Below are 22,063 nucleotides of genomic sequence, written 5' to 3'. Positions count from 1 at the left end.
CCTACAGCCATTTCGCTTTTGCCTATTTTTTAATTTCCAATTTAAGTCTTCTAAAAGTAGTTTTAATGTATGAACAAGTGAGACTAATAGGAAGTCATTCAGTTCCAAAGATGAAATATACAGTGGTGCTTGAAAGTTTGTGAACCCTTTAGAATTTTCTATATTTCTGCATAAATATGACCTAAAACATCATCAGATTTTCAAACAAGTCCTAAAAGTAGATAAAGAGAACCCAGTTAAACAAATAAGACAAATATATTTGTTTGGTCATTTAATAATTTGAGGAAAATAATCCAATATTACATATCTGGGAGTGGCAAAAGTATGTGAACCTCTAGAATTAGCAGTTAATTTGAAGGTGAAATTACAGTCAGGTGTTTTCAATCAATGGGATGACAATCAGGTGTGAGTGGGCACCCTATTTTATTTAAAGAACAGGGATCTATCAAAGGCTGATCTTCACAACACACGTTTAGTTAGAAACTTTAGTTTTAGTTAGTTAGAAACTTTGTCCCCATGGGGAAATTTTGGTCAGCAAGTGAGGTACATCAGGCATGTTGTATTTGCCTATGACATGAAGGAACAAAGTCTAACACATTTACCCAGATATTAACAAAAAAGACATTGGACATTAGACAGGACAAACTATTCAACAGTCCCACTCACAATTTATACTTCTCTGGCATAAGTGCATAATGGCTAAAATGCACTGGTTGTGCAAAAACGCTGGCTGTGCAGGTACAGTAGGGAGGGGAAATAAATAGCACTAAAGTGTCCTAGATAAAAGTATATACTGGAGAAATGTGCAAACAACAAGGAAGAAATAAATACATCCTTAAAAACAATAAAAACGTTAGGAGTTAAAAATGTACACTCTAAGATAAAATGTGGCTTCCCTGCTCAGGCCCGCTGAACAGTTCCTGCACAATTAAAATCAAAATTAAGATCTGGGATTTTGTTTATTAGAAAGGCTAATGGCTTGTGGAATGAATGACTGCTTGGTCCTATTCTTGGAGAGAGCAGGGTAACGGAATCTATTGCCTGATGGCAATAATTCAAATGTATAAAATAGAGGGTGTTTCTTATCTTCTAAAATCATGTCTATTTTACCCAGTGAACGTTCCCTATAGATCATCTCCAAGCTTTTGAGATTTGTGCCAATCAGCTTGCTAGCAGTTATTATGTTTGTGGAAGTGTATCATGGCACGAACAAAGGAGATTTCTGAGGACCTCAGAAAACGTGTTCTTGATGCTCATCAGGCTGGAAAAGGTTACAAAACCATCTCTAAAGAGTTTGGACTCCACCAATCCACAGTCAGACAGACTGTGTACAAATGGAGGAAATTCAAGACCATTGTTACCCTCCCCAGGAGTGGTCGACCAACAAAGATCACTCCAAGAGCAAGGCGTGTAATAGTCGGCGAGGTCACAAAAGACCCCAGGGTAACTTCTAAGCAACTGAAGGCCTCTCTCACATTGGCTAATGTTCATGAGTCCACCATCAGGAGAACACTGAACAACAATGGTGTGCATGGCAGAGTTGCAAGGAGAAAGCCACTGCTCTCCAAAAAGAACATTGCTGCTCATCTGCAGTTTGTTAAAGATCACGTGGACAAGTCAGAAGGCTATTGGAAAAATGTTTGTGGATGGATGAGACCAAAATAGAACTTTTTGGTTTAAATGAGAAGCATTATGTTTGGAGAAAGGAAAACACTGCATTCCAGCATAAGAACCTTATCCCATCTATGAAACATGGTGGTGGTAGTGTCATGGTTTGGGCCTGTTTTGCTGCATCTGGGCCAGGACGGCTTGCCATCATTGATGGAACAATGAATTCTGAATTATACCAGCGAATTCTAAAGGAAACTGTCAGGATATCTGTCCATGAGCTGAATCTCAAGAGAAGGTGGGGAATGTAGCAAGACAATGACCCTAAGCACACAAGTCGTTCTACCAAAGAATGGTTAAAGAAGAATAAAGTGAATGTTTTGGAATGGCCAAGTCAAGGTCCTGACCTTAATCCAATGGAAATGTTGTGGAAGGACCTGAAGCGAGCAGTTCATGTGAGGAAACCCACCAACATCCCAGAGTTGAAGCTGTTCTGTACGGAGGAATGGGCTAAAACTCCTCCAAGCCGGTGTGCAGGACTGATCAACAGTTACTGCAAACGTTTAGTTGCAGTTATTGCTGCACAAGGGGGTCACACCAGATACTGAAAGCAAAGGCGCACATACTTTTGCCACTCACAGATATGTAATATTGGATCATTTTCCTCAATACATAAATGACCAAGTATAATATTTTTGTCTCATTTGTTTAACTGGGTTCTCTTTGACGACTTTATGACTTGTGTGAAAATCTGATGATGTTTTAGGTCATATTTATGCAGAAATATAGAAAATTCTAAAGGGTTCACAAACTTTCAGGCACCACTGTAGGCTTTTAAGATACATAATGTGGTAGATTTATTTAAATTTATTACATATTGCTCAGGGTGGCACGGTGGTGTAGTGGTTAGCACTGTCGCCTCACAGCAAGAAGGTCCGGGTTCGAGCCCCGTGGCCGGCGAGGGCCTTTCTGTGCGGAGTTTGCATGTTCTCCCCGTGTCCGCGTGGGTTTCCTCCGGGTGCTCCGGTTTCCCCCACAGTCCAAAGACATGCAGGTTAGGTTAACTGGTGACTCTAAATTGAGCGTAGGTGTGAATGTGAGTGTGAATGGTTGTCTGTGTCTATGTGTCAGCCCTGTGATGACCTGGCGACTTGTCCAGGGTGAACCCCGCCTTTCGCCCGTAGTCAGCTGGGATAGGATCCAGCTTGCCTGCGACCCTGTAGAACAGGATAAAGCAGCTACAGATAATGAGATGAGATGAGACATACATATTGCTCACAAACTGAAGACTGAGGATCACTCCCTTAAAAAAAAAAAAATCCCTGCGTAAAGATTATAAACTGCGTGCACTTTTTATTGATTACTGGGTTCCAAATTTTCTTTTTACAAAAATAAAATTTAAAACAATCTTCCATTTTGGTGTAAAATAATTTCTGCTTTTTTTCTGGATCGTGTTCATCCTCCATCTCCTTCTCTTGTGTGATTTCAGCACCTGCAGAATGATCCAGAACACATTCAACTAACAAGCAAAACTCTCCAACAGTTTTGATGATATTGGTGTCTCCAAAGCATTTTCAGATATCTCCAATTGGTAATTCATGTGACTGGAACACTCCACATTGTAATCAATCACCTCCCACTCCCCACCTTACTCTAAGCCATCTAATATTCACATGTTTAAATGGAGTGTCCCAAAAGGAACGAAGAGTGGCAGGAATAAGGGAAGTCGTCCTGTTGTCATTGGAGAACCCTTGAAGAGAGCTGATGAAGCTGAAAGGGAAAGGTTTTTATACAGCCTTTTCAGGGGAAACCATGGCCTAACAGTTAAAGAAGCAGTTTTGGGACCAAAAGGTTGCCAGTTCGATTCTCTGGACCAGCAGGAATGGCTGAAGTGCCCTTGTTCAAGGCACCTACCTTTGCTTGCCATGCTGGGTGATCCTGAGCACGTGATTCCCAGAAGTTGAGATCAATTTCTAGGGTTTTGAGGAACACTTTGAGATTGCCCTTGAAACATTTCTTCTGCCCCCCAGGCTGCTCTGGGTATGTTGTACGTTGCTCTAGAGCGCTGTGCCAAGGCAAGTGGTCATCTAGGAGGCAGAAGAAATGCTTCAAGGACAATCTCAAAGTGTTCCTCAAAACCCTAGGAATTGATCTCAATTCCTGGGAGTCACTTGCTCAGGATCGTCCAGCATGGTGAGCAAAGCTCACCAGTGGCACACGTGCAGCAGAGATGAAATGCATCACTGAAGTTCAGAAGAAACGAGCTGTGCAGAAGGCTCAAACTATCGCCACCCCCCCACTACAGCACCTACCCACAAATGCCCGACCTGTGGCCGTACCTTGAAAGCCTGGCTTGGCCTCATCAGTCACCTCTGGATCCACAACCACCACCCACCAAATTGAAGTCATGGTCATCTTTGACCCCAAAGGATGAACATCTGGATAAGAGCATCTGATAAAATGCCTGTAATCCCGTCTCTGACATCATGCCTCATTTATCAAGCTAAGTATACACCGATTTATTCATAAATCATACAAGTGTTTAGACGGGAAACTTGGTGTTCTTGAAAATGCTGCAAATTTGGGAAAAATGTTTGCATCCTATTAATAAAATGGATTGATGGTGTGTCTGCTCTTTTTCTTGTATTTATTCACTGACCAATTTTAAAGCACAAGTGTAAATACTGTATTTAAACGAGATATTTCTTCACTTGCACAAATAATGCCAGCTTCTTGACCATGACCACAGATGTGTTTTCCAAATCCATTATGAGAGCACCGTATGATGTCGCTTTCACTCCCAGTACAGTGAACATTATCCAGCCGTGACAGATAATGTCCTAGACCAAATTCGGAACTGTGAAGAGTGCTGATGGCTTTACCACATCCAATCTGTCGAGACACCACCTCTGCATCCTTTAAATCCCAGTCGTCACCACACACTGTTCCCCACTGGGCTTTATGATAGAGTTCCACTCTACCAGAGCAGGAGTCGCTACCGTTCACGAGCCTTATGGAAGAACCACCTGAAAGAAGTAAAAAAGCCAACAATGGGTGCTTTCATAAGATGAAAGCCCTCTTTTTTTTTTTTTTTTTTTCTTCAATTTTAATAGTACACGGGAACTAATCGCAGGTAGGAACTAGTGTGGAAGAAATGTCTGACCACAAACACCACATCATTGTTTTGAGGAATTATTCCAGCTAGTTGACTAAAATTAAAGGTAGACTGCCTTTCAGGTTTCATGCACATTATTTGATTTAATCCCCTCAAATTAAATAACTTCCCAGCCACAGAATGGCCTGATATTTTGTTAGATGTTACAGAAATAAACATAGATCATAATTACCACGTTTCAGAGGGAACTAAATTTCACCGATTTTTATGAAATTGAAAGGCTGTCTAGCTTTAAATTGAAATAAATACAAATAATTAACTGTTAGGCTTGTTTGGCTAACAATAAAGCACATTAATATATTGTTTAATTGTTAGTTAATTGCAAAAGTAATATTTGTTCCATCCATGACATCCTAAAAAATAATTCTAGATAAAATGTAAAATGCCTCGTCTTCTTCCGCTTATCCGGGACCGGGTCGCGGAGGCAGCAGTCTAAGCATGGAAGCCCAAACTTCCCTTTCCCCAGACACCTCGGCCAGCTCCTCGGGAAGAACACCGAGGCGTTCCCAGGCCAGCCGAGAGACATAGTCCCTCCAGCGTGTCCTGGGTCTTCCCCGGGGCCTCCTCCCGGGGGGACATGCCTGGAACACCTCCCCAGGGAGGCGTCCAGGAGGCATCCGAAAAAGATGCCCGAGCCACCTCAGCTGGTTCCTCTCGATGTGGAGGAGCAGCGGCTCTACTCCGAGCTCCTCCCGAGTGACTGTGCTTCTCACCCTATCTCTAAGGGAGCGCCCAGCCACCCTGCGAAGGAAACATTTCAGCCGCTTGTATCCGCGATCTTGTTCTTTCGGTCATTACCCAAAGCTCATGACCATAGGTGAGAGTCGGAACGTAGATCGATCGATCTACGTTCCGACTCTCACCTATGGTCATGTAAAATGCAAATAAAATTAAACGTTTTTGTTTGTTTGTTTTAAATTTAGTAGTAGTAGTTCTGGATTTCTGTGTCCTGCTTTCTGAAGTTACTGTGTGTACCGTATATGGAAAAAGAATTTGGAAAGAGCTGTTTTTACGACTACACTTGATGGTGTTAATGAATGTAAGGCAGGCTTTTGGCTTGTGTCTACTCAGGATGCATGCTTGGAGCTGCGTACACTGTCCAGTGGAGAAGTTTCTGATGGTGTGAGTTGGCTAAAACAGTTCTCTACGAGTGTTGGATGGCACCCTGCAACAATGGGTGTCATCTTTTCATCAAGTTGTGTGTAAAAGGTTTTAGGCAAACCAATTAAAAATTCCTGCCAGGTCTACAAAAGTTTCAGAACACTGATGCTCTTTGTGTTTCACGTCCACAAAACTCTGTAAAAGTCACGATGCGTCCTAAATCTTTCATGAATTGGAGATTAGCAAATGCAGCCCGTTGGAAAACATGCAGCACATGCATGCAAACTTTCCCTTCTTTTTAGAGTTGTATTACTTTTTTTTGTCCCAATTAAACGGTGAATCTTATTGGTTTTGTGGATTTTGTTTTTGATGTCTGTGTGTCTGTCCATCCATCCATCCCTTCTCTCTCTCTCTCATTATCTGTAGCCGCTTTATCCTGTTCTACGGGGTCGCAGGAAAGCTGGAGCCTATCCCAGCTGACTACGGGCGAAAGGCGGGGTTCACCCTGGACAAGTCGCCAGGTCATCACAGGGCTGACACATAGACACAGACAACCATTCACACCTACGGTCAATTTAGAGTCGCCAGTTAACCTAACCTGCATGTCTTTGGCCTGTGGGGGAAACCGGAGCACCCGGAGGAAACCCACGCAGACACGGGGAGAACATGCAAACTCCGCACAGAAAGGCCCTCGCCGGCCACGGGGCTCGAACCCGGACCTTCTTGCTGTGAGGCGACAGCGCTAACCACTACACCACCGTGCCACCCCCCTACTGTCATATTTCTATTTATTTTATTTATTTTTCTTCCTTACTATTCTGTCTCGTGCTCCTGTAACAGGTTTACTTCCCTGTTTCATTTTGTTGATTAATTTAGTGTTCCCAGTTTAAGAAATTAACTGCCCGTGAGCCGATAAACACTGAGCAATAGCCAAGTTACAGCCGTAAAACTGCAGTCACTTGACGTTATCTGGAACCTAAAAGTCTTACATGGAGAGTTAAGACTAATAAGATGTGAACTTGGGTGATTAATTCATGGTCAATAGTTTTGTATAACTAATATTAAGGTTTTGAGTTATATAGAACATAAAACACAGATAAATGTACAGGAAAGATATGAACAAGAAAATATTTACCAAGAATGAAAATTAGATGAAGTCTTGGTTGTTGAATCGTTGTTCAGTTTGGTGTTAATTACGATGTTCTCTCTCTCTCTCTCTGTGATATACCTTGCTGCCAAACCGCTGCGGCTACAGTGAGGCGGGAAGAAAAGCTATTGTATGCTGCTAGCAACAAAATGAAAGAAAGGAAAAAAATCAGTGTAAAAACAACTAAAGCCAGTATAAGGAATTTTTTTTTTCCTGAATGGTAATATAGCACAATTGTTGTATAAAAGGGGATAGTGTTCCATGATGGAGGTCCTGTTGAGTGTTCATTGCGATGTATGCATCCCATGGGACAATTTGGACCTTCCAGTGACCATCATCAAAATCTACTGTTTGCCATAGGCAAGAAACAAGGAGGTCACTGGTTAAACAGATACTGGCTCATTGGAAAGTGGAGATAATCAGCTTGGTCTACAGTGGACGAAACTCCAAGCTCTTACCCGAATGTAATGACTTGCTCTTTAAAGATAGTTGAAATTTTATATCTGGAATGAACATATTTTGTAAAGCTTCTTTGTGTCCACTGTTGAAAGCACTATACAAATAAAACTGAATTGAATAAATGAGCAGGTGTACAGGTGTTCCTATTAAAGTGGACAGTGAGGGTATATAGATTGTGCAGAACAACGAACGAGTCTTATGACTAATCACAAACAACAAGTGTTCCCTAGTAGGTATCCTTTAAAACAAGTGTAGTTGTTTGTGTTCAAAGTTTTGCAACACAAGACATTTCTTTTTTAACCCAAATACATAATAATAAAGGACTATAATTATATCTCTAAGTTTGGCAACTTGCTTTGCTAAGTCATATGTCCTAGAACAATTAAGACAATTAAGCTCTTGGTCCAATCAAATGCAAGGAGCAGCGCAATTCTAATTACTGTCATCTGTTAGGCTAGCTAGGGTGACCAGACGTCTCGATTTTACTGGGACAGTCCCGATTTGGGGTTGTGTGTCCTGAGTCCCGACAAAAGTCTGTCGGGACACGGATATGTCCCGGTTTTCGCCACTCGCGACGTTTGCGACTGAGCAGCGTGGGAATCATTAGCGGAGAAATGTCTGCATTTACTATTTTGATGAATTGACAGGAATCGCAAACTTTCCTGGTTACTGCCCCCTGGCCCTGTGGCATGGGTGTTTATTTAGCCACATTGTTCCAGACAACAGAACATGTTGCCATGCAACAATAAAATAAACATTAACTGGCGCGAATGTTCTTTGTCTAGCAGCTAGCAGCAGTAATGCCGCAGCAATTATGCCGAAAAGAAAATGTACCTTTTCCAAAGATTTACAGGGCACCTACCCCTTCCTCCGAGAGGTGCAGAACAATGCGCACGAAGCCGACTGCACACACTGTAAGTGCTTTGTTCCTGTACTGAGTTGGGTAGCCTATGCTGCAAATGCTGTGCGCTCCTGTGGGGGCTTTCCTCGGGCTGTCGCCCCTCTCCTCCTTTACTGCTGTTTTGTTTGAGTGTATATTTACGGAAGCCGCGAGAGGCCCTTCATATAATCTTTTTTTTATTCACCTTGTTATCCCGAGATAATGACATAATTAATTCAGGATCTCGAGAAAACAACACAACTAATTCGCGATCTCGAGAAAACAAAACCGTTATTCCGAGATCTTGAGAAAACAAAACAATTATTCCGTGATCTCGAGAAAACAAAACAATTATTTCATGATCTCAGCTGGATCACTGCATCTCCGTCGGTAGAGACAAAGCCGGGCCAGTCTTCTGCGGAGGTGCCGCGGACTAATTTTGAAATTATCCCTTATTAAAAGACTTAATGCAATCTCTCCCTGTGTCAACCCCTGATCAAAATATTGCCTTATTAGGTGATCGATTATTCCAGACATTCTAATGACCAAAGTTGCGTCTATACAGAATGAGAAATAGCCCCAAAGTCAGCATATCACAAGTCTCTTGGCGCACCTGAATGAACCATTTCTCAGCTGTTTACTCGAGATCATGAAATAATTTTGTTTTCTCGAGATCTCGGAATAATGGTTTTGTTTTCTCGAGATCTCGAATTAGTTGTGTTGTTTTCTTGAGATCCTGAATTAATTATGTCGTTATCTTGGGATAACAAGGTGAATAAAAAAAAAAAGGATTACTGTATATGAAGGGCCTCTCTTGGCTTCCGTAGTGTATATTCTCAAATCACTTGTCTCTTTTTTGTTTCTGTTTAACATACCATTCTGACAGTTTGGCCATATTGCTGTGTTGAACAGCTTGTTGCAGCTTCCATTAAAGTGTTCACTTTTGTCCACATCTTCTCACTTTATTCATTCAGTTGTGGGGAATGGTTAGTAAGGTTGATTCTGACCTAGACTATGTTGAGGTCACATATCTACTTTTTAAGTTCATGCTATAGTGCATACAATTTTAGAGATATAGCCTACATGTGCATATGCATTCTTCTTGGCGTTCTCACAAACGGGTGAAATAAATCAGTGTAAATGTGGCCTATGGACATAGCCTGGCCTATTCTCAGCCATTACAAAACCTGTTGTCTGACCATAATTTAACTGATCTGTATACCACTATGCTACTAGATAACAAAAAAATGCCTGCCTGTTTTATTTCATATGAGATGTTGATAAATGTGAGCTTCAACAAAATAAGAGCACCTCTCTGAGTGTCACGTTTACGTAAAAAAAAGGTGTGCGTGCACGAGCATGGTTGCACGCAAAAGTGTCCCGGTTTCAGACTAGGGAAATCTGGTCACCCTATGTTAGGCAGCCCCCTCTGTCTGAGGGGGTAACGGCAAGGTGCAGTGAGAATGCAGTGCATGTAGAGGTGAGGAAAGATCTGCTTGGAACTGATGTAACCCTCAACACTGCTGCTCTCACACTGGGAGGCTGTGCTGCCAAAGGGGTGGATGTTTCTTCCCAGTTCCTCATCTATGAATCAGCACTGCATGACTGCAACAGCAAGCTGATTGTAAGCCTTCTATTGTCGAGTACCTCCAGTTTTGCTTTAGCCTTGTTCTGGATGACTTTTTTTAAACATCTTGGCTTCCCTTTCAGATGACTGCAAATGAGTTGGTCTATATCTTCACCCTTGGTATGGCTCCAGTGCCTCTAAGGCTACATCCACACAACAACGGCAACGAGATTTTATTTTTATTTTTTAAATATCGTGTCCACATGGGCAACGGATCAGTAAAATATCAGGTTCATATGGCAACGCTTGCTGAAAACGATGCAATACACATGCCACACCTCTACATGTGCTGTAAGACAGTCCCATCGGAGACACCAGAACAATAGAAGTAGGACGCATGCACATGTAAAGGGTTTATTTTTTTTCCACTTGCCATTGTGTGTAGTGGTGGGGAAATTCTGAGCTGGCCCTTTAAGAGCGCAGGTAGTTATGGGAACGAGGCGCTGGCCTCTTTCAGTTTGTTTTGGAAATGTAAGCGCCAATGCCACTGGAAGTTTGCAGCCCGTCCTCAGTAGTGTATTTGTGTCTCATTTCTTCAAAATAAAAAGACTGGTGAACAACACAACGTCTGTTACATGCATAAACCCCTTCTTCTACCCGGCGTGAAGCACTCACAGGAACAAACACACAACAACAAGATGGCTGCGACTACGCGAGGAAATCGTGCCTTCTGTGTGTACAAATTAGTTTTATTAGTGTGCAGTTATCTCATCTCATCTCTAGCCGCTTTATCCTTCTACAGGGTCGCAGGCAAGCTGGAGCCTATCCCAGCTGACTACAGGCGAAAGGCGGGGTTCACCCTGGACAAGTCGCCAGGTCATCACAGGGCTGACACATAGACACAGACAACCATTCACACTCACATTCACACCTATGCTCAATTTAGAGTCACCAGTTAACCTAACCTGCATGTCTTTGAACTGTGGGGGAAACCGGAGCACCCGGAGGAAACCCACGCGGACACGGGGAGAACATGCAAACTCCACACAGAAAGGCCCTCGCCGGCCCCGGGGCTTGAACCCAGGACCTTCTTGCTGTGAGGCGACAGCGCTAACCACTACACCGTGTGCAGTTTTATATAACTTTTAATTTTCTGATTGTGTGTGAACATTTTGAAAAGCATTTTTATATAATTTATATAACTTTTTATATTGTGTGTGAACATTTTGAAAAGCAGTCTTATCCAATAAAAAAAAAAGAAATTCAAGAAGTGGTTCAGTTACTTGTTTATTTAAAAGAAAAGCTGTATACAAAAGTGAATGCAATGCAGTGGTTCATACAAAACAGTCTGTTGAAGGGTCTTCTGACCCTTTTCCCCCTCTGCCTCCATTATAGTCCGGTAACTATTGCTTTGTGTGGAAGGCTGTACTTTCTGTTCATCAAAGCAGGTATAAATTGTCTGTCTGGCAGGTCAGTCAGGTTAATGTGTAAACAATTTCTGTTGTTACGAATGATGCGCGCGAGAGTGCTGCTTGTTCTAGTCATGTGGTTGTGACGTCATCGTAAACAAATCCGTTCTACTCATCCAGATGACTTCGCAACGGCGCCGTTGCCAGATTTTTTCACTCTGGAACCCGTTCTCAAAAGATTTCATTTTGGGGCACCCAAAACGCCGGTGCCGTGTGGACACCAGGCCGAAACGATAAACAATTTTATCAGATTCACCTGAATCCGTTGCCGTGTGGACAGGGCCTAAGTGGCTCTCCACTTCTGAGAAGTGCTGGTGCTCAGGTTCTCATTGAGTGTCACTATCCAAGGTGGGTATTGCTCTCCATATGAATAAACATGTTTGGACTCTTTTGGGAGGCTGTACTCCATTGTGATGGCCTCGTTCTAATGCTTTCCAGACTCCACAATGTGAGTAGCAGTGGGCTCATGCCTGCTTGGATCCCACATGCTTCTGCCCAAGCTGCTGAGGAGCTTCTTGTCTTTTCCTTGAGGCTCATGATGGGTTTGTATCCGGGTTGGGCTGTAGCTTGTTTGGGTGAGGAGTAACTTTACTAATGAGAGATCTCTTGTTGTAGATGACTGGCTATTCCAAAGGCCATCCAACCAGTACTATCTGGGTGAGCTTATAAATATCGAGGCTTTGGTACTGCAGTTCCACCATGTGCCCCTGCGTGTCCTTGTAGACAGCTGTGTGGCCACTCCTGTCCCTGACATGAATGCTGTCCCAAGATATTATTTTATTGAAAACCATGGGTGAGGTGAGGGTCTTTGGAGCCTCTGTAAGCTGATCTGAACGTTCTGTGATCCCTTCCAGGTGCCTAATTGATGCCAAGCTTACACGTTCTGGTTCCCGTTTCATGCCCTACACTCAAGCAGCTAAGCTGAGGTTTCAGCTGGACGCTTTCAGATTTCAGCAAGGGAACAGTAGCTTGGTAAGTAGTGACTGGACAGGGATGATCTGTTCTTGCAGGTATGTTGTGATCTTGCAGCTGAACTCTTACTGTTTCACTAGGTCTACATTGCCTGCACCTTGAAGGCAACAGCAGCCTCTGCCCCTGCTGAGCACAAGGCTTGTTCTTGGACAACAGGTATGTTGCTGTGACCATGACTTGCTCAGTGTGACTGAGCTGTGACCACTAAAGTAATATTGTGTTGTGCTAGATGGTCAGCACCACATGCAGCAGTCCGGGTGTGCAGCTGTTGCAGCAGTAGCTGTGGAAGCATGAGGAAGGGATGTGATCTGTCATCAGAACAAGGTATTCAGGACAATCATGTTGGTTGTTACACTTTTCAGACCTGAATTGGCACTATGTACACAACCTGTGGTGTGGCTTTGGTTTTGGACCCCACTCGTGCATCTTGTCTTTTTTTGCAGGCTTGCAGCTGGAAAAGGAAGTAAGCCTTGGCCCAATTGTGGTTCTGGAAAAGGCTCTTTAGTCTAATTATTTGCTTTAAATAAAAAAAAAAAATACAGCTTGTCTTGTGACTTGCCTTATTTTATTTATTTTTTGCTTCAACATGGTTGGGTTTCCAAGAGCTAGAAAACTGAGGGCATTCCTACTCCCCAGCAGATTACTCTTGTCTAGAGCTGTATGTTGTGGGTGGAGTGCAAGCCAGCCTTCTGGCTGTGATGATATAGCTAGGAGGGGATAATAGTCCCTAAAGGCCAATTTATACTGACAACCCAGTCCTCGCAGATGGTGTCTGCGAAGCCTTCCCCCCTTCGCAGACGCTCTGCGCGCACCCTACGCGCACCTCCCAAAAATTGTGACCACCGCAGACAGCGTCGCAGACAAGAGGGCTCTGATTGGTCCACTCTACATCCGCTGTACACGCACTTCCGCTTCCTTACTTTCCCGGTTTGTTTTGTTTTTGCGACCGCCATTTTTAAAAACACGAGCGAAGACGGAGCAGCACGAAGAGCGGTTGATCAAGGAAGTGAGGAAGTACGTACATCTATACGACTCCAGTTCTAGTCATTATAAGCATAAATATAAGTAACCGGAGGATAAACACTCCACTAACCACACCCACCAACTACTCCTAGCGATTTCGCGACTTCGCGCCCCCTTGCGTTGTGGCAGTGAATAACATCGCGCACGCCTATTACTCCCCGCTCAACTATAAATTACAACTGTCTGCGAAAGCCTTGTCGCAAGAGCATGCAGAGGCCTTAAGGCCAATTTATGCTGACAACGCAGTCCTCGCAGACGGTGTCGCAGATAGCGTCTGCGTAGCCCCCCCACCTTCGCAGACACTCTGCGCGCACCTCCCAAAAATTGTGACCACCGCAGAAGCCTCGCAGACAAGCGTCGCAGACAAGAGGGCTCTGATTGGTCCACTCTACATCCGCTGTACACGCACTTCCGCTTCCCTACTTTCCCGGTTTGGTTTGTTTTCACGACCGCCATTTTTAAAAACACGAGCGAAGACGGAGCAGCATGAAGAGTGGTTGATTGAGGAAGTGAGGAAGTACGTACATCTATACGACTCCAGTTCTAGTCATTATAAAAAAAAAGTTCTAGTCATTATAAGTAACCGGAGGATAAACACTCCACTAACCACACCCACCAACTACTCCTAGCGACTTTGCGCCCCCTTGTGTTGTGCCGGTGAATAACATCGCGCACGCCTATACTCCCCGCTCAACAATAAATTACAACTGTCTGCAAAAAGCTATCTGCGAAAGCCTTGTTGCAAGAGCATGCAGAGGCCTTTAAGGCACCCTAGTTCCCAACACCGGTGGGGGGTGCATGCAACATCCCAGTCTACCAGCTCTGTACCCTCTTAAGACAAACACACAATCCTTATTTTCAGCCTAGACTGAGTGGTAGTTCTAACATGAGCTGGAAGGCTGTTAAATCACAATATGTGGTGCTCTGGAATTTTTCAAGCTGGCCACCGAGTATGTTTTAAGACAGGTCTTACCCATTGACCAGAATTGAAGAAAGTTTACATACTAGACTAAACCTATCCCCCTCCCTTTCTTGTTGAAGGATTAATAGGGAGGACTCCTCCCTTTCATGGCAAGCTTCTAATTGAGGCTCATATGGCCATAAATGAAGGCAAGGCAAGTTTATTTATATAGCACATTTCATACACAGTGGCAGTTCAATGTGCTTTACAAAAGTAAAAGCAAAACAGTAAGCAATAGAAAATAAAATTACATAAAATAAATGGGGAAGAAAATTAATAAGAATTAAACAATAGTAGAAATAAAATAATAAAATGAAATAAAAGTTCAATTAAAAAAAACAGCAGAATAAAATAGAATAAAAGTTAAGTAAAATTTTAAACATGCAGAGACTGTAAAAGTAAAGAGTTTAAAACATGTAGAGATGACAATATTAATAATTTAGCAGAAAGCATCTGAGAACAGCTTGGTCTTTAACCTAGATTTGAAGCTGCCAACAGCAGGAGCATTTTTGATGTCCTCTGGCAGTTGGTTCCATAGCTGCACTGCATAGTAGCTAAAAGCTGCTTCACCACACTTTGTTTTAACAACAGGTTTTAATATTAAATTTTTCTGTTGCGATCTGGTAGATCTGATTGGGTTAGGCCGCTGCAACATATCAGAGAGGTAATTGGGCCCTGTACCATTTAGAGATTTGTACACCAGCAGCAATGCTTTAAAGTCAATTCTGTAGCTTACTGGAAGCCAGTGAAGGGACCTTAGAATTGCAGTAATGTGCTCTGTTCTTTTTGTTCGTGTGAGAACCCTCGCCGCTGCATTTTGAACCAGCTGAAGTCGTTTGATGGTCTTTTTTGGCAGGCCTGTGAAAAGGCCATTGCAGTAATCAACCCTACTAGAGATGAAGACATGTATCAGTTTTTCCAGATCATTTTTTGACATAAGTCCTCTTAGTTTGGAAATGTTTTTTAGGTGATAAAATGCTGTTTTAGTGATTGCTTTCATGTGACTGTCAAAGTTTAGCTCGCTGTCAATGAAAACACCAAGATTTTTAACCATTTCTTTAGTTTTAATCCCCTTTGTGTCAAGAATAGTGGTAATCCTGAGTCTTTCATCTTTTTTTCCAAATAGAATTACTTCTGTTTTATCTGTGTTCAGCTGAAAAAAATTTTGTGACATCCAGTTGTTGATTTGATCGATACACTGGTAGAGACATTCAAGGGGGGCATAATCATTAGGTGATAGAGCAAAATAAATTTGGGTGTCATCTGCATAGCAGTGATACAAAATTGAATTGTTCTTGATAATTTGTCCAAGTGGGAGCATATAAAGGTTGAATAGTAATGGTCCAAGAATCGACCCCTGGGGGACACCACAGGTCAAGGACATTGATGTTGAGGAACAATTTCCTATGGTAACAAAGAAGCTTCTATCTTTTAAGTATGATTTTAACCAATTGATAACTTTACCAGTCAACCCAACCCAGTGTTCAAGTCGATATAGCAGTATGTTGTGATCAACAGTATCAAAAGCTGCACTGAGGTCCAGTAATACCAGGACCGATGTTTTGCCTGCATCAGTATTAAGACGTATGTCATTTATAACTTTAATCAGCGCTGTTTCAGTGCTATGATTGGCACGAAATCCTGACTGAAAGTTATCGAAACAGCTGTTTGATATCAAGAAGGCAGTTAATTGATTGAAGACAATTTTTTCAAGGATTTTCCCGATGAATGGTAGATTTGATATTGGCCTGTAGTTATTTAATACTGAAGCATCCAGATTATTCTTTTTAAGTAGGGGCTTTACAACGGCTTTTTTCAGGGACACAGGAACAACGCCAGTCTCTAGGGATGTATTTATGATTTGAAGCACATCTGTAATTATAAGATGAAGAACAGACTTAAAGTTGGTGGGCAGAATGTCCAATTCAGATGTTGAGGAACTGAGATTTTGTACAGTTTTTTCAAGAGTCTCATAATCAATTAAACAAAATTCTGACATTGTGTTGAAGTTATCTGTTTGTGTCACTGGTGATTGCAGTTTTTCAATTATTTGCAACTGAGATATATTATGAGCAATATTCTGCCGTATTTTATCAATTTTACCTTTGAAGAAAGATGCAAACTCATTGCATTTATTAACTGAGAGAAGTTCAGGTGCTAATTGTGGTGGGGGATTAGTTAGCTTCTCTACTGTTGAAAATAGCACACGGGCATTGTTCATATTCCTGTTGATGATGTTGGAGAAGAAAGACTGTCTTGCTTTACGAATTTCATAATTATATTTACAAAGCATCTCTTTATGGATTTGATAATGGATGTGAAGTTTAGATTTGCGCCATTTTCTTTCAGTCTTTCTACATTCTCTCTTTAGCAGTTTAACAGCTGGGTATTGCTTCCATGGTGCTTTCTGCTTATCACTGACTCTTTTTATTTTGAATGGAGCAATATCATCCATAATTTGGGTCATATTTAAATTAAAAATTTCCAGTAAATCATCTACAGAGTCTGACATTTTGGTTGAGATCCGAGAGAGAGCTTGCTCAAAAAGAACACGCGTTGTCGTTTAAATGAAGGACTCTGCTCTAGTGAGCTAACTTGTCTACATGGGCTTGCTATTGTGGACATTTGAAACAGCTTTAAGATGCTTGAATTTTGAAAGGCCACACTTGAAGTGCCACCTCTCTTCTAGTGAACTGCCTATGAATTGGTTCTTCCTGTGAAATGCTGTTCTCCATGTGCTAAAGGTTGGGTGTTTTCAGCTGGCATAAACTCTTGTTTCTGTACTGATCTTTACACTCCAGCATGATGGTGGTGATGCTGAAACCTATGCCTTCAAGTGGGTTTTATTGGACTGTGTCTCCCAGGTTGTAGGTGCTTTTGCTGTGGCACTATAAGATGCAATAAACTTAACCATATCAGAAGTGTCATGTTTATTGATGTATGTGGGCTTTGTGTAGATTTGGGGTGAGTGTTGCATAGGTAGCAATTATAATTTAAGGGATTGATCATTGTGTTTGTCAGTTTTTCTGCAAAAGAAAAGTCTACTAATACTGTCAAGACCTGAGAAAATCTGGTTTCAACAACTGCCCTAAACAGAAAAGAAAGATGCACGGTGTAGGAGGAAAAACTGAAATAGTCCACATGAGGGGGGAGACAATGAAGGGGCATGCTATAAAAATGTGGGTTAAGTTGAGAAAATGAAGGGGGGAGTCAGGGAATTCTTTTCTTGAAGCAAATTTATTGTATATGATGCTTTAATACAAACCACAATCCAACTAGGGCTTTTTTTTTTTAATAAAAATGTGGAGCTCAGTGGGCTCAACTCGCTGAGCTCTATATAAAATGTGGAGAGCTCATAAGCTCATCAGACTGAAGCCATCTGGTCGTCATCTTACCACTCACATCGCGTGTATTTGGCTTGTGTTAAGTTGTTGTATCCGATCAAACTTGCCCTAAGTATCTCCTGACTTTTTTTCCTCCTTTCATTACCTCTTATTTTTTCAACTTTACCCCCATTCCTTACATATCTTTATAGTGCTCCCCTTCAGTTATTGCCCCCCCAGTCCAGTTGCTGATAACTTTTTTTTTTTTTGAACGGCTCTTTTACTACTGTAATTATTTTTAGGGAGATTTCAGGGGGCAGCACGGTGGTGTAGTGGTTAGCACTGTTGCCTCACAGCAAGAAGGTCTGGGTTCGAGCCCAGTGGCTAGTTGAGGGCCTTTCTGTGTGGAGTTTGCATGTTCTCCCCGTGTCCGCGTGGGTTTCCTCCGGGTGCTCCAGTTTCCCCCACAGTCCAAACACATGCAGGTTAGGTTAATTGGTGACTCTAAATTGATCGTGAGTGTGAACGGTTGTTTGTCTGTGTGTCAGTCCTGCGATAATCTGACAACTTGTCCAGGGTGTACCCCGCCTCTCACCCAGAGTCAGCGGGGATAGGCTCCAGCTTGCCTGCGACCCTGTACAGGATGAGCGGCTACAGATAATGAGATGGATGGATTATAGAAATGCACCGATACCACATTTGTGAAAACCGATACGAGTATGAGTACTATCATTTCAGTACTTGCCGATACCGAGTACTACCGATACCGATACTGTTGATGTTATTAAAATATAGGCTACCTACATATCTATAATCTAACACCCGCGGGCCGCCGCAATGCTCGCAACCACCCACTACAACTCTGCGCACTGACATTCAGTACCCAGCAGAGGGAGACAACTAGTCATGAACGAGTGTATAGAGAAGAAGACTCAGCCGTTACAACCAAACGCAACATCGCGTCCCGTGCTCGTGGAGCTCCATACCTGTAGATGGGACGTCAATTTCCTTGGTCTTAGCGTTGCCCTCAACTGAAACAAGTTGGAAAACTCAATCAGCCATTTCTTAAAGCTCTCTCTCTCACTCTTCACTCTTAAACTCTCCCGGTTGGACTCGTACTTAAAAACTCTGCCGGTTGGATTCACCTATACAAAAATCCGATTTTCATTTGTTTGTTAGTGAGTAGCCTGTCCTACAAAACCCTTACCTAGGCGAATAGCCAACATTAAAAAAGGACAACGTTGGGGATCTTAGCGTAGGCCTATCTGCGTATGGCAGCGAAAGGGAGTGGAGTGTGGAGAGATGTTTAAAATGACGGTGTTGGGGAAAGATGTTGTGACGGCACTGTTTCATGACTACGCAAACACATCTTCGTCATGGAAAAATGGGTTGTTGTCGAACAGTTTTTTTTTTTTGTCTTCTGACGAAATTAGCCTACGCTCAATGCTTGAGATTTACAATTTTTTTCCTGGGAGAGGCTTTTTTTCCTCGAACGGACGCTGGCAAAAGGCGCTTCACGGAACACTATCGGCGCATGATATAGCCTATCATATTATGCTCAAGCCTGAGCTCAACAATGCTTCAGCTTTTTTTTTCTCTCTCGAATGGAACAAAAAGCGCTGCGGGGAACATTGGTATCGGTTCATGGTATCGGCAACTGTTTGACAAGTACGAGTATTAGTGGAGTATCAGGGCCGATGCCAGTATCGGTATCGGTGCATGCTTAATGGATTATTTTAGTTTTTCCTCTTCTACAGTATCTTTCATATAGTTCCTCAACCGCTCTCTTTTTTATTATTATACTAAGACAAAGGCTGTACAATACTTCCTTTCTGTTTAGGACAGTTGTTGAAACAGGGTGTATTTTTATTTTTCTCATGTTGTTTGACATTTTCACTTCATTCTCACAGTCATGTCATAACGGTATTTATTGGTCGCATAATTCACTGTCACAGTATAATACTGTTAAGTAAGGTATTAGGCAGAGACCCGTCCACCCGTAAATTTGACGGGCGATTGCCGATTTCAACGGGCAAGTATACACACAGACGGATACTGAAACGGACGATAATGCCGAAAATTTTCGCACATGAATACTCCCACACAGGCCCGTCGCCATGGGCGGGCCTTAGGGGGCCGTGCCCGCCCTGAGACTCATGTGGGCCCGCCCTGCTGGAACCCAGAGCAGAGACTTTTTTTCATAGGAGACAGGTCACTGAAGAAATCGTCTACAGAAATGAATGGGGACAGTTCGTAACGGCAGCAAACATTCTAATCAACCGTCTCTGACGGCAGTACGGGTCTGCAAATATCCCGCCTGTTCCTCTGCCAACAACCAATCATATGTCGATCTGAACCAACAGCTTTCCAATCATCTTGCAGCTTCGTGCTCCGCTGTCCCTCTCCTGCCGTTATAGAAGTACTGCGCCTGCGCAGTGTCAAAATAATCCACGAGAAAAGTGGATTTTAAAGCTTTTTCTGAGTCATGAGAACCAACCTAACACTCAAGTATAATCAGCTTTTCATGGCGATTTCAATCATATGCTCTTCGCGACCGTTAGTTTTCACAGAGTCCAGTATTGATATCTCCCCATTCATGTTTAGAGGGTCTGGTCTCACTAATCCGAAAAAGATGCCTGAAAGTGGCCGGCGAGTGACAGCACTTGGCCTGATAGGAGCCCGTCACAGCTGCTTCTTCCTTGTTTTTTTTTTCCCCCTCAAAAAAACCAAACGTAAACTACAAGTCAAAGTTTTTCAGTATAACAATAATAAAGAAAAATGTGCTCAATTTAAAATGTATTGAAACTATTCGAAATCGGCTGATCGGTTCATTCATTATTATCCGTGAGTACAGAAACACTAGTAATAATTTCTGGATCATTGCTATAAACGTGGACTAATATTTCTTGGGAACCAATGGGTTAATGTCATGGAATGAACCAACCGACCAATCGCATTTTTTCTTCAGATGGTAACTGGGTAAATCAGCAGCTGTCTCAGCCAATCACATTTTATTGCTGGACGGGATCATATCACGACATCTTCCGGTAGATACCCGAAATCAGCTTTGTGCGTTGTGAGGCCAGCGGAGCAAAAAAAAAAAAAAAAAAAACTTTTAATATGCTGAGCAATGTTTGATACATTTTGGAAAGTTGTTTTGGTTGCTTTATAGGTTTCTTAGAATATTTAACTCGTCACGTCTGTGCTGCTCTCCTGGGTTGCTAGAAACAATTGTGTTGCCCTGGCTTGGCGTATAAAATGTGTGCCCCCCCAAAGCAATTCAAGGCCCGTCCGTCAGTCCGTGTCTGGCGCCGGGTCTGCTCCCACATGTCATCTGATAAATCCAGTTATGTTCCGCCATCATTTACAAATCGTAAGAAACAGTTTAATACGAAAAATACTGAAAACTTGAAATGAAAAATCAGAATATTTCATCGCTTCCCTCTTCGCTCGCCGCTACTGAGGGAATCCTGGTTAGTTTCTTTTCCTCTGCTTAGTAATATGCTTAAATTCAGCGGGTCGTCTCGTCTGATCTGAGGTCGCGTTCGGATGGGGTTTTCGAAAAAGGGAGAGGGGGCCCTCCCCTTCTGGCGCGTGTCGGGAGGTCGGGGGAGAGAGAGCCTTGAGAGGCGCGAGGCGCATCTGGGTTTAGGAGGACGGAGGCGCCTAGCGGGCGCCTGCGAGCCTCCAGCCGCGGAGGCGCCCCCCCACGTGGGGGGGGGGGGGGGGGGGGTCGCCGTCCGATCGATTGGGATAGCGACCCTCAGACAGGCAAGAGGAGAATTTCTTGCCTTCAAGCGACTAGTATACCAGAACAGGTTCTCAACAGATGGTGATGATGAATGGCAGGAAGAGGGTCATTTTGCAAGACCAACTCAGCTCATGATGAAGATATTTGGAGGTCCAAACATGCCAAATCAGCGGCTCTATCCAAGCATGTTTCACCTCATGTCAATGGCAATATGTGTGCTTGTTGGCAATGCAGAGGCTGAGCGAGTCTTTTCTGTTCAGAACAGGATCAAAACCAAGTTGAGAACAAAAGTAAGTATAGTTAGGCTGGAGCAGCTTATCAGACAAAGCTACAAAAAGTTAGATCGTCAGGAATTTGACTTTGATGCAGCAGCAGACCGATTCTTGCAGGCCCCTAGACGTCTGTAATCTTTGTGTAAACCAAAGAAACTCAGTTCCCGTTCTTCCAAAGTTAATTTTAATTTTTGAGTAGTTTGGTCAAAATATTATGGATGACAGTCAGTGACAGACATTCTGCGATTTAATTTGTGCCACGTAAAATAGAATACTGTTGGGTTTTTTTTAATTCAATACTGTAACTAGATCAAAAGATTATATACAATTAATTGTTGTTTATTTTCTTTTCACT

At 42.7% G+C, this 22,063-nt stretch overlaps 1 protein-coding gene across 1 annotated transcript; it reads left to right on the top strand.

Annotated features, from left to right (window-relative positions):
• Positions 1 to 9,453: 9,453 nt before the first annotated feature.
• LOC132869102 (zona pellucida sperm-binding protein 3-like) lies at positions 9,454 to 12,883 on the top strand. Its single transcript, XM_060902452.1, has 10 exons — positions 9,454 to 9,491; positions 9,790 to 9,994; positions 10,081 to 10,128; positions 11,687 to 11,754; positions 11,845 to 11,948; positions 12,022 to 12,199; positions 12,261 to 12,378; positions 12,459 to 12,538; positions 12,608 to 12,702; positions 12,822 to 12,883. Exons 1-10 carry the CDS (start codon positions 9,454 to 9,456, stop codon positions 12,881 to 12,883), a joined length of 996 nt encoding a protein of 331 aa, XP_060758435.1.
• Positions 12,884 to 22,063: the final 9,180 nt, after the last annotated feature.

This window comes from Neoarius graeffei, chromosome 20 (genome assembly GCF_027579695.1).
Source record: "Neoarius graeffei isolate fNeoGra1 chromosome 20, fNeoGra1.pri, whole genome shotgun sequence".
Classification (NCBI taxonomy): domain Eukaryota; kingdom Metazoa; phylum Chordata; class Actinopteri; order Siluriformes; family Ariidae; genus Neoarius; species Neoarius graeffei.
The sequence above is the reverse complement of the archived record's forward strand: the minus strand, read 5'-3'. Positions and strand labels throughout refer to the sequence as shown.

Bases quoted from the DNA above. Each gene is read 5' to 3' on its own strand.
- LOC132869102 (XM_060902452.1), top strand. From the start codon at position 9,454: ATGTGCATATGCATTCTTCTTGGCGTTCTCACAAACGG. The intron at 9,492-9,789 runs GTGAAATAAATC...ACCCTATGTTAG, and splicing joins CTTGGCGTTCTCACAAACGG to GCAGCCCCCTCTGTCTGAGG. The intron at 12,703-12,821 runs GTATTCAGGACA...CTTTTTTTGCAG, and splicing joins TGATCTGTCATCAGAACAAG to GCTTGCAGCTGGAAAAGGAA.